This window comes from Monocercomonoides exilis (assembly GCF_001643675.1).
Source record: "Monocercomonoides exilis strain PA203 chromosome Unknown scaffold29-1213020, whole genome shotgun sequence".
Taxonomy (NCBI): Eukaryota; Preaxostyla; order Oxymonadida; family Polymastigidae; genus Monocercomonoides; species Monocercomonoides exilis.
Window position 1 is genome coordinate 827,282 of NW_027150574.1, and position 12,598 is coordinate 839,879.

General features: G+C 39.9%; 5 protein-coding genes across 5 annotated transcripts; all 5 read right to left on the reverse strand.

The window, feature by feature from the left end:
• Nucleotides 1–221: 221 nt before the first annotated feature.
• MONOS_7829 (uncharacterized protein) lies at nucleotides 222–1,550 on the reverse strand (the record flags this gene model as incomplete). Its single annotated transcript, XM_067878184.1, has 1 exon — nucleotides 222–1,550. One exon carries the CDS (start codon nucleotides 1,548–1,550, stop codon nucleotides 222–224), a length of 1,329 nt encoding a protein of 442 aa, XP_067725429.1.
• Nucleotides 1,551–1,646: 96 nt separating this feature from the next.
• On the reverse strand, nucleotides 1,647–2,648 carry MONOS_7830 (uncharacterized protein; the record flags this gene model as incomplete). The annotated part of the gene is made up of 1 exon (XM_067878186.1): nucleotides 1,647–2,648. One exon carries the CDS (start codon nucleotides 2,646–2,648, stop codon nucleotides 1,647–1,649), a length of 1,002 nt encoding a protein of 333 aa, XP_067725430.1.
• A 38-nt stretch (nucleotides 2,649–2,686) lies between these two features.
• Nucleotides 2,687–4,690, reverse strand: MONOS_7831 (uncharacterized protein; the record flags this gene model as incomplete). Its single annotated transcript, XM_067878187.1, has 1 exon — nucleotides 2,687–4,690. One exon carries the CDS (start codon nucleotides 4,688–4,690, stop codon nucleotides 2,687–2,689), a length of 2,004 nt encoding a protein of 667 aa, XP_067725431.1.
• Nucleotides 4,691–4,724: 34 nt separating this feature from the next.
• Nucleotides 4,725–6,128, reverse strand: MONOS_7832 (uncharacterized protein; the record flags this gene model as incomplete). Its single annotated transcript, XM_067878188.1, has 1 exon — nucleotides 4,725–6,128. One exon carries the CDS (start codon nucleotides 6,126–6,128, stop codon nucleotides 4,725–4,727), a length of 1,404 nt encoding a protein of 467 aa, XP_067725432.1.
• A 46-nt stretch (nucleotides 6,129–6,174) lies between these two features.
• Nucleotides 6,175–7,785, reverse strand: MONOS_7833 (uncharacterized protein; the record flags this gene model as incomplete). The annotated part of the gene is made up of 1 exon (XM_067878189.1): nucleotides 6,175–7,785. The coding sequence occupies one exon, from the start codon at nucleotides 7,783–7,785 to the stop codon at nucleotides 6,175–6,177; it is 1,611 nt and encodes a 536-aa protein (XP_067725433.1).
• Nucleotides 7,786–12,598: the final 4,813 nt, after the last annotated feature.

Consider the following 12,598-nt stretch of genomic DNA (forward strand, 5'->3'; position numbering starts at 1 on the left):
CGTCAATATCGCAGCCCATTTCGGGAATGCTGAATAAACTGTCTTTTCAGTTCAATAAGCGTTCTCCGAGCAGATACTTCTCCAGACAGGCACATCTTCACAGCTTCAAAGAATACAGATTTTCGGATCGCAGAAGTGTTTGGCTTTTCTCCTTTTGTTATCTTGTCTCCTGTGATTGCTGCCTCATACTCCCCAAACGGTATCTGAATCGTCATGCACTCCTACAGCATCATCCCAATTGAGAATGCAACTGATTCCTTTGTTGCCCCTATCTTCTTGTTTATCAACAACTCAGGTGCCCTCCACATCAGACACTCTTTCATGTTGTCATCCTCATCTTCAAACGCGGATGAGGGCAGAGAGTCTCTGTCATCATCGTCATCACTGGTAGATGTGACAACGGTCGATGATGAGATGGATGATGAGTCTGAACTATCATCTGATGAAAAGTCAGAGTGCATCACAATACAGATCACCATGTGTTCGGAGAACAGAACAATGTGAGGGCTCAGATTGGAAAGAGATTGAAGTCGGTTGTCCATTTCATCAAATGAGTGGAGAGCAAGATTGGCCACCCAGAACAGAATCTGTGCAGCTGTCTGCTCCCTCTTTTGAAGAGTTCCAATCGCCATTTCCTTTGTCCTGTTCAGCCCATGCAACAGCATGAACAGCGAATCCCTCAGATCCACAATCAATTTCTCATGCGGCGATGAACATGCCATTGCATCCACAAGATTCGACATCGATGAGGTGGTGGGGCACAGATCCTCCCCTCCAACAAATGTCGAATCTGAATCTGTAGTGTCTGTTGTTGAAGTGGACGAGATGGAAGGTGATGGAGTTCTCTTTCTTGTCTCTTCTTCCTCAACTTTCTCCAACATCCATTGAGGGATCTTGTCTGAGTCCTTCCCCAAGATGTATTCAGTGGAGCCACTCTCACTCAGCAAATGCTCTGATGACTCCGAATGTCCAAAGCTTTTCTCATTCACTCTCTTTTTTATTCTCTCCTCATTCTTTTTCTCTGCCTCCTTCTCGGCTCTCCTCCACGGCTCCTCGGGCGACATCTCCATTGTCACCATCTCGAACGCCTTCGGATCTTTTCTGATATTATCATTCACAATCACCTCCAACTCTTTTGTTCTCCTCTTTTGTTTTCTCCATCGAACAGCCAGAACAACAATAATGATAAGCAGAAACACAACAAATATTACTGTGATTAAAAGAGCCCAGTACGGATTTGATCCTTTTCCTCTTTCAGTTAGTTTTTCATTTCCGCTTGACTGAGATTCACTTTTGTTCTTCAGAATGAACGATTCAGTTGATGAAGGTGAATCTCTTTTCCCAAACACAATCCACACACTCACTTCTGTCTCTTCTCTCACTTTCTCCAGTTCCGAAAATGAAACAAACGTGTGAATCTCGTTCTCTGATACAAACCCTTCTTCTTCAATCCCCTTTCTCACAATCTCCTCTTCATCTCCATTTTTCATGCTCATCTTCACTGACAAATCACATGGCAGAAGCAGCTTCCCGCGAATGCTCAAGTCCATGCTCCCACTCGCCTGTGTTGTGTTCTTCACTTCTTCCAGAACCGGGATGAAATACGATGATCCTCTTTCTGAAGCTGTCCCTCCCAATTGGCATCCTTAGTCCAATATCCAAAGCGATGAGTAATCTTTCAGTCCATCACCCCCTTTCACACACACAACATTCAACTCCCCATTCCCTGTGCATATCACATTCCTTCTGGCTGATGGATATCCTTCAATTGATGAATCGTTGTCCTCAAACTTGCTGTTTTCAATCTTCACGCTTCCTCCGCTCACCCACAGCCCTCCATTTTTACTCTTCATAACAGTTGTCTCCTTCATCTCCACATTGCTGTTTTCAATGTCAATCAACGAGCCGCTCCATTCGCATAATTCTTCTCTTCTTTCATTTTCTTTATATATTCTCTCCATTTCTTTTTCTCCATCAAACACACATATCTCAATCCTCACATCCTTGCACCAATTTATCTGCATCATTCTTCCATGATCCTCTGAGTTCACGCATTTTCCGAATGAGCTGTTCAGCACACTCACCCCTTGCTCAGCATCTTCCATCTCAATCACACACCCCTCCAACAACACAGTCACATTCTCAACTTTCATCTCTTTCATCACCATCTTTGCTTTTCCTCCAACATTCACAACATCTCCCTCACTTTTGATGTTCAAAATTCTTGCTTCATCAATTGTTTCATTCGATTCTTCAAGGAATGAAAGCACCGATCTTGTTGAATGAATATCTCTGAATGTTGAATCAAATATCTTCAGCTCTCCACTTTCCACACTCACAATTGAACTGTTCAACTTCAGTTCATCAGAAGAAGAGAAGAACTCGCATTTTTGGATCTCCATTGACCCGTTCTTCACTTTCATGAGACAATTGTGAGTTGACTCAAATCCATCTTCAAACTGGAATGAGCATCTCTCCACTGAACATTCATTCACAAACTCCATCACACAATCCTTCTCAAATGATTTTTCAATCTTAAATTTCAACCTCACAATCGCCTGTGTCTTTTTGAATGAGTTCACAACCAGATCTCCAATCACACATTCCTTAATCACAGCCCCTTCCCCATCAATTAGAATCGCATTCATCACGCCTTGCTCAATGTGCTCAACCCCACAGTTGATGCTCACACACACATTGCTCTGTGCCCCACATCCCCTCCATCACTCCCTCTCCCACTCACAAACACCTGTGCCGAATAATAGAATGTGATCAGCGGAATCAGATCAACATCTCCCTCGCTCCAAGCATCCCTCCCACAGATCGAGTTGTTCGAGTTCAGCGACTCCTGGTTGTAGTTCAGCGCAAACAGTGTTTCGTTGATCTGGTGCTCAATCGAGTGGCATCTGACAAACACGTCTTTCCCCACATGTGCCTCATTCATCACAAACAGGATGTTCACAATCTTGAAATTCAGAGGCGGAATCGGACTTTCATTTCCATAATTCACATGTGGATCAGACCCATCAATAAACAGCCCTCCTCCACAACCTGTTTCACTCGAGCACTTGCACATCGAAAACGAGCTCCCATTCACTTTCAACACCGACTCCCCACTCTTCAGCACCACTCTCATTCCCCCTCCTTCGAAGCTCAAACCGCCCTTGCAACTCGACATCGAACACTCATTTATCACACTCTCCACTCCATCCTCAAATGATCCCACATCAACATCACTCGCTCCAATCCCTTCATTCGTGATGTTTGCAAATGAACACCCAACAACCCTCAAAACTGGTTTGTTCCCATTTGAAAATACCTTCTTTTCCCCATTCATCTGGTTTTCCTCTTCCATCATCGAAAACAGACTTCTTTTTGTCACTCCAGCAAATGAAATGTTCACATTCTGAATTGTCACCTCAGCTGCACTTGGGCTGAACACAATCAACCCTTTCAACTCTGAAATCAAACTCAACGAACACCTCACTATCACAACACTCCCTCCATTCACTCTCATCGGACAATATCCAGCTGTCTCTGTCAGCCAGGTCAATGAACAAAATGAACAATCAAAAATCGATAATAATGTGTTTGCCACAGATGATTCAATCAACACTTCATGATGGGTTGTGATGGCAGGCTTGGTGAATGACACATTGAAAAATGACAAACTCTCATTCGATGATATCATTGAACCATCTTCCAATTCATTCTCATCTTCATCACTTATCGTCACTCCTGTCCCTTTCTTTGCCCATTCAATCACCACTTTTGGTATCTCTGAAATTGATGATGAAATAGAAGAAAATGACAGGGAATAACTCAGCGACCCTGATCCTATGATACTGATGTGTGTTTCCCCTTCTTTAAGTGTTGGATATCGAAGTGATGTCAGGTGATCGATCGATGAGCATAGTGCTTCTGAACACCCACACCCGCTGAAGTCTCCTCCTTTCTCCTTTGAAACAAACCCATTCCCACTCCAATTACTCCGCAAATACACAACCAATTGAATCACGTATCCTTCCTCTCTTGTGGTCTTCCTCTCCCATCCACACAACTCATCCAACGATCCAAACTCCTCTGAACTCATCTCCCATTTGAAGTGCTCCTTGTTCGCAATCTCACTCAGATCCCATCCAGAAACAAACATGTTCTTCCCTTTCCAAGCATCACATCCCTCAAATGTCATGTTCTCCAATGAAAATGTTCCCATCTCGTCTGCCAGCTTCAACAACATCCCACCTCCCATTCCTCTCCCTCCTTCCTCAACATCCTCTGATGGAACTTCACATCCTGATAATTTCACTCCTTTCACCCTCAATGTTCCTCCACTTCCAACTGATATCATCATCCCTCCCCCTTTCATTCCACTTCCACCTGAGCATGTCGATGACAAATTGCTTTCTTCAATATTCACGCATCCACCTTCTTTCATCACACTATTCAAACAGCCTCCACTCACTCTGTTGTTATTCATCTCCAATTCCACTCCATTTGTTATTAACATCTGTGATTTCCCATTCATTCTCACTCCCCCTTCCATCACAAATCCATTCACAGTCAACCCAACTCCCTCAATACAAATCATATTGTATCTCATCAATTCATCGTCTCCAAATGAGACTGAACATCTGGTGATTGTGACTGTCGATGATGAGATAATAAATGCACTTATCTTTCCATTCATTTCTTCATTCAGCACCAATGACAAATATCTCATCTCAAATGATTTTCGTGCATTCGATCATCCAGCTCTGGCTTAATAGTCCTTCATCTCTCACCATCACCTCAATCCCCTCTTCTTTCCCTGAAACACTAATTTCAAATGAAACAACTTTCATCTCATTCTTAATCCATGATTCCGAAGCAACTTTTATTTCATTCACACTGCTGCTCGCTCTCTTCTTCACACAATAATCAATCGTCAAGCACCCAAACTCCTCACACCCACAATGGCTGTGATCCAGAGCCCTCTCTCCTCTCCCATCCACTCTCAACTTTCTCCCAATTAAGCACAAATACACAAACAGCGGGTTCACTTCACATTCTCTCCCATCCTCGCTCCCACACAACTTCAGAACATCTGAGGGAATCACACCAGAATCAAAAAATGAAAATGAACTCTCATTCACTTTTGACTCCAACAACACTCCTCCACTACATTCAACAAACATATCCTTCCCATATTGAGCTTTGTTATCCCCCCTTAACAAACCCTCTATTCCCGATTCCATTTTCATTGAACCATCCCTGCTCTCCATCACAATCATTATTCCTCCTCCTCTCCCACCTGAACTCTCCCCTGAACCCTTCGCCTCGTACCCATCAATCACAAAACTCCCATTCACAACAATGCTCCCTTCCCCTTTCATCCCGACACTCATCCCTCCTCCTCTTCCATCAACACACTTGCACCCCTTCACAACACACGATTCAATCACAATTATCCCATTCTTCCCCTCATCTCTCTCTGCCCCAACCACTCCACTCACCCATCCTCCATCTCCACTTCTCTTCTCAATGTTGTTCACCTCACATCCGCAAAACACAACTGATTCCACTCCTTCACAAAACTCAATCAGTGAATGCTCTCCAAATCTCAAGGTCTCTGTGATCACCAATCCTTCCACTTTCACTTTTCCCCCATTCACATTCACAAAACAATATCCAATTGAATTGTCTGATGAACGAACAACAGAACAGTCAGTGAGTGGGAGAATGATGGAGTTGGATAAAATTAGAGATGATTCACCAGATAGAGCTGATGGAATACAGAACTTGATGTTTCTCATTGAACATTTGCTCATCACATCAATCAAGCAAGATGACTCAAAATTCTCTGGTGCTTTCACTCCTATTTCCATCCCTTTTATGGCACATGAGATTTCCCATTCATGGCCATCTGTCATTCCAACTGCCTCAGAAAGCTCAAATCCTGAATCCAATTCGATCTTCTTGTTTTTGTCTGGAAATCGCATCTGGGCAGCATGGGTGATGGTGGCACATGGATAATAATCAAACCCACAAAACCAAGAGTTGTATCCACCCAGCCCATCATTTGCCTTCCCCACATGTGCTGATCCTTCATGTTCATCCAAAAACACATTCAAAGGAAACAGCCCCATTATTGTGTCGCTCCGATCGAATCCCGCCAACTCATCGAATTTTCTATTATCCCGCTGTATATCCAAAATTGGTTGTTATTCCCCAGTTTGCCGAGTTGCTCCCATTCACAAACAGATAATTTCCACCAGAATTTGCTGTGCAACCTGAAAAGCCAACTGATTTTATTGAGAAGTCGTGTGATCCATCAGCCAGATACAGCATCATCCCTCCTCCATATCCGCTGCACTTGCATCTGTTGATTGTTGACGTTTCAACCTGAAGCTTGCTTAAAGGTGACGATAAATCGACCTTGATCCCACCACAACTTCCATTCTTGCACTCGCAATCTTCAATTGTCACATTCTCGACCACAAATGTTTCTCCTTCCTTCACGCTCTTTGCCACAACCACTCCATCTCCACTCGTCAACTTCACATTCATCACCTTCACATTCACCAGCACGCTATCTCCTGATGCTGTGGCTGTCAGATACAGTACAGATGACGACAATGACGACAATGAAGAAGAAGAAGGAGAAGAGAGATCCGGCTCAGAAAACAATGATTTTGAGACATTCATATTTATGATCTCCACACCAACCATCGACAGCTGCGACAGCGGCACCACAAACACTGACGACGATATTGCATAGCCCCCTGTTTTACTCGTGGTGATCACAACATCCTCCAACGAGAGTGACCCACTCCCATCAGACACCACAACCACACTCGGAGAAGTTTCTGCTATTGAGTTGCAGTCAACTTTCATATGCAATAAACCAAGTTGGCCTGTTGTCACACTGAACAGCGATCCAGTTGACGAAAGGGCTCCTGTTCCAATCGAACTTTTATCTTTGCCTGTCCCAATTACTGAAATCTTCTTTGTTCCAATATCAATTGTTGTTGTCTCGCTTTGATAATTCCCTTCCTTAAGAGTGATTGATATGCTCAACAGTATCTCACACATCTCAAGTGCCTTCTTCACTGTCAGACACGGATTTGATTCATTTGCCCCACACAGCTCATATGAATCATTCCCACCAACAGAAATATAAATCGTTTTGTCTTTCAGCCAATCCTTTTTCATTGTTTGATCATATGTCCAAACACTTGCATTTGCATAATTGTATGCAAAGCAGATCCTCTTATCATCTGCATTCGTTGTGTAACATTCATGGAATGGATTTCCTGACTCAAAATACAGATTGTATGTATCTGCAAATTCAGCATCATGCCCACGTGGATAAGTTGCATCCCTGCAACTGCATTCATGAAAAAATAAGAAGCAGCAGTACAGTTTATTATCAGGTGCTGTTGCTCGATTTGGATGCAAACATAATCCTCCTCCAGTTGACGTTGCTGAACATGAAATAAACTGAATTCTCCTCATCTTGAATGCTGCAGGAACATATGCACAGCGAATGCCTCCACCATATGAATTTGTCACAGAGCATGAAGTGAAAATGCATTTCTGTATGCAATCACTTTCCCCTTCTCTATTTTCTGCTTCACGACATCCCGTTTCTGAAACCTGAAAATTTTCAAGATAAATCCCTCCTCCATAATAATTTGCTTTGCAACCCTGAAATTCACATCCGCTGATCCTTACACACGACGAAATCTCATAAACACACATTCCTCCTCCGATCCATGTTTGAGCAGTGCATGAGTTGAACATATTATTCACAATCTCAACCGATTTAATATTATAGCAACTAATACCTCCACCGCACCAATGCGCGACACATTCATTGAATGCACAATGCGAAACTGAAACAGCGGCCAACGATTGACCACACATGTATATCGCACCACCGTTCGAAGTGCCATCGGAATATACCTCGCCTTTTCCTGTTGTTCTCGATCCATTCCATTCACACCAAGTGAATGAATTAGCTCCATTGAATGTTTCATTTTGTCTGTCTGTTTTCAATGGTACCTCTGCAGTTCCATTTATATTAACGTTTCTTGTTCTGCTACATCCGATGAATGAGGTATTAGAAACAGCCAAAGAGGCTATAGGGTTATTGAGGGAAGGAACAATCCCTCCATCGTATGCATCGCAAACAGACGAGAATGAGCAACTATTCAACAGACATGATGTTTGGTAATTGGAAGTGGTTGGAGGTGAACATGCATCATTTGCTGTTGAGATGTTGAAAAATGTGAGTTGAGAGAGTGAAACAAGAAGAATGAAGTGTGATGAGAGGAATGGGGAAGAAGATAAACAAAAAGAAGAGAAATGAGACGAACAAACCGAAACAACGCATTTTTTTGGAAATTTCTCTTCAAAGGCCTTCGAAGAAAACAGAGAAGGAAATGCTTGCAAAAATGAGGTTGAAGATGATCTGAGTGAAATGTTGGTGAACAGCTCACAACTTCCACCCAAGCATAACAGAGATGTTTTGCTCATCAAAAAAAATGTCTCAATTATCCAATTCAACAAAACTTTCGTCACCAAATTTCACAACATTTGTCTCATCATGTTGAATCGGCTCCAATGATATGAGTTTTATTGAACTATTGCTCGAACAAAACATTCTTCAACCTAACTTTCTTTTTGTTTTCTTTCAATTTTCATTATTTCTCTTTTCATAAAAAATGCTCATTATTCACAGTATTGAGTGAATTCCCTTTCCAAATTTGGTTGTTTCTTTCATCTTCCATTTTTTGACTATTTTTCTTTAATTTTTCTCGTTTTCCATCTTTTTCTATTCCACCTTCATTCACTTTCACATTCATTTCAAACTCATTTTTTCCTCTATTCTTATCATTTGGAAGGCTCTCAAACAAAAAATTTCCCAAATAATCTGTTTTTCTATCATTTATCAATTTCTCCACCAGATTTGCTTCATCATTTGTGGCACCATTGAACAGGCATTCCACACAAATTACGCACACAAAACCACATATTCCTGACAGCATGGGGACTTATCCGAACAAAGAAGACACTTTTCTTTTTTTCTGGATTTCTTCTTTATTAGAATGGGCTCAACATTTTTAAAAAAAGATAGAAAGAAAGAAATCATTTTTTGTTCAAGTGTGAAGTGAGATATTTCATTTTATAAAACTGTGATGAATTTTTCATGAGTGAAAATTTCGTTTTCATTTGATCATTTGAATAATACAAAATGATTGACTGAAGATGTTGATGTTTTGATGTTTTCATTATTACAAAAAGAGAAGCTGTAATACTCATTCTTCTTACCAGAATATTTGTTTTTCAGTCTCTGAGCGAGTTATTCATTTGTAAAGTGAAGTGAGATTTGGAGAAGCATTTTTCTTTTTGGAATTTATTTATCTGAGGAACTGATGAGGTTTGTGCTGTAAAATTTTTTGATGGTACTTTTCATATTTTATTTTCTGGTATTTGTGTGATTTTTGTGTTTGCAGTCACCAGAGGCATTTGGAATGGTTGTTTTTTGATTGTTATTTTCTGAAGCGTTGGATGGCTGAAATGGGACACTCTCGTCCAAAGAAATGGGTAGTGTGGAATTTATTTATATGAGGTATTTCATTGGGTGTTTTATTCATTATTTTGATTTTATTATGCAAACAGGGCAGAAAAGGATTCAATTTGAGAAAAAAAGGAAAGTTGACAAAGGCTGAAATAACTGAAAATAGAAAGATTTGGAAAATGCAAAGGCAATGAAGGAAAGAATGAAATTAGTAACGAATGTCTGTTGAATGTTTGTTTTTCTCGAATATTTTCATGAAAAATTAGATTGTTTTGTATTTCAATTGTGTTTTGGATTTACAGTTTCATATCTGTTTTTTTCTTCATATCCAAATACAACAAAGTGATGAAATTCATTTTACTCGATTTCTGGCAGATTTCATTTTTGAGATGGCATTTCGGGTAAAAGGCAGAAAGACAGAGAAATAGTTAAGTGCGAAGAAAACTGAGGAAGGGAAGAGATAATAATGGGAAAGGGGAAATGTGGTGGAGGAAAAGTATGTGATGGAAGAGAATCAGATAGGAAGATATTTTTTGAGGAAAGATCTGAAGATAAAAAGAGCAAATGGAAATGATAATGATGTTTTCACAAAGAAGGATAGCAGCCAATGAAGAAGATTTTATTGTTTTTGATTTTTGAATCAGCCTTCATCAACATCGCCTGGAAGAGGAAAGAAAGCGATAAATAAGAATGAACCATTATATTTGAAGATGTGACAGTATTTTGAGAGAAAGGAAACGAAGAAGATTGTTTTGCTGTGGAAGCGTTTCTTCTTCTTCTTCCTAGTCTTCCTCCACCGTTTCTTCTGGATAAATTATATATATAATGATTCAACTCCATCAAAACAATCTTCGTCAGTTCCTTAGACGGTGCTGGAAATGCTTCATGTTTTTTACCTTTCTCATCATCACATCTTCTTCTTTTTATTCATATTCTTCTTCATATTCTTCTTCTTTTCCTTCCTCATCTTCTCTGCCTCTTCCTCTTCCTCTTTCTTCCTCTTCTTCTTCTTCTTCTACTGCTGCTCCTTCTTCTGCTGCTTCCTATGCTTCATCCACACCTTTTCTTCAATCTCTTCTTCAAATTCAGTGATGTCTTCCGCTGACAATAAGCATGTGAGTGCAAATGCATCAAAGTCATTGAAGTTCTCAATTGATTGGATGAAGACTTTTTCTTCAAACTTCGATAAAGTCAAGTTCATCTCCAAAAGTCGTAAAAGCAGCTAAAATGCTTAAGATTCAAAGAAATTGTCATCATCATCATCTTCTTCTTCTTCTTCAACTTCGTCTTCGTCTTCAGCAGCAGCTGCAACTGCACCAATAAAGGCTTCTCCTTCTTCATTTTCCTCTCTTTCTCCTTCTCTTTCTTTCCACTCCTTTTTCTTCAGCTCTTATTCTTCTTTCCCATTTCAAAGCCGCTCGCCACCTCTTTTTGATGTACATCCAAGAGAAGATAATTTATAAATGCGTTTCCATTCCAAAGCCATCGCTGTCATGCGCTGTATGGAAGTGAGGCATTGTTCGAACACAGCATCTTTCAACTCCGTTGTGAAGTTTTGGTAGATAAACACACTAAAAGTGATTGGGAGTATCAATCAGACAACAGCTGGATTTTGTGGAAGGATTTTTTGATGGAATTCAAACACTCTCCATTCACTTGGAGAGCTGAAGGATCATTATGGAGTCAGAAAGAGGATTATCTGGTTGCATTCTCTTTGGATGGAACAATTAGAATTTGAGACATCCGTTCGTAGAAGTGTTCCCATACGAATCCTTGATATGATCAAGCGTCACAGTTATTTATTACTGCAATGAAATTTTTTGAACTCATTGATAGCACAGAAAAGAGGAAGAAGAAGATGAGATTGGATTTCAATTGTTGGAGAAACTTCACAAATTATTGCTTCATCATATTCGGGGAAGGATGGAAGATTTGGAAGACGAAGAGAGTTACAACAAAGACAAAATGGACAATGAATTTTTTTGCACAACAGTCAAAGAACATCATTTCTTTGAAGAGAATGAGGCAGACATAACAGGAGAAAAGGAGAAAGAAGAATCATCAAAGATTGACTATCTCAGTTCTCGATATTTTATAAAATTACTATCTTCTTTTCTTGAAACCTTTCAGGCAGCCTCAGATCGCTTCAGACAGGCCAAAATGAAAATTTGAACATGTTTATGATCTTCTTCTGTTGCAGCTGATTGAAGACATGGACACTCAACTGAAGGGAGAAGGAGGGTTATTTGTTTTGTTTCGCTCACTCGTCTTGAAATAAGATAGAGAAGATTGCATGGCTGAAGAGGATCCTTTTTCGGATGCACTTTCAAGAAGAACCAACAAGATAACCGATTCTTCTCTTCATAAAAGCTTTCAATGCTGATCTTTCTCTTACGCCCAGTATTATTTAAGTTCTTGACTTTCTTCTTGTTTGAGAGAGAGCTTGTTGTTCCAATTTTCTGTTATCAAGTCTCATCAGACACCACTTTTTGACCTTTTCTGCGAAATCTGACACCACTTCTGCCTATCCGTCTTCACCAAAATGGGTGTTTCAATGCTTGACGTGATCAAGCTGCTTAACCGCAATGCTGTTTTGCAAAAGGCTCTTAAATCAATTATTCAAGTAAAATCTAAACGTCTGTTCATGTCATAAATACAAGCTATTTTAAAGTTCATAATGAGCACCAAATTCATAAATACCAAAAAAAAAAAAAAAAAAAAAAAAAAAAAGATGAATATTTGTTCATTCGACCGACACACAACTCTTAAGCTTCCCTTGCCACAAAGACTCAGTTTTTCGATCAAATTTATGAGCATTCATAAACGAAGTATTTTCATCAAAAATAGATATGTGTTCAAAACGATTTCAACAAAAGAAAACATGATGAATAATGTTCAAAAATATTTTGTTTCATTCATGTTATAGAATGAAAATAAAACTCTCATGACCATCATAAATCTGTGTACACTTCATTCTAAATGCAATAATTTTATTTCTTTTTTATTTATGGAAATTATTTTCTCAAAAATAAA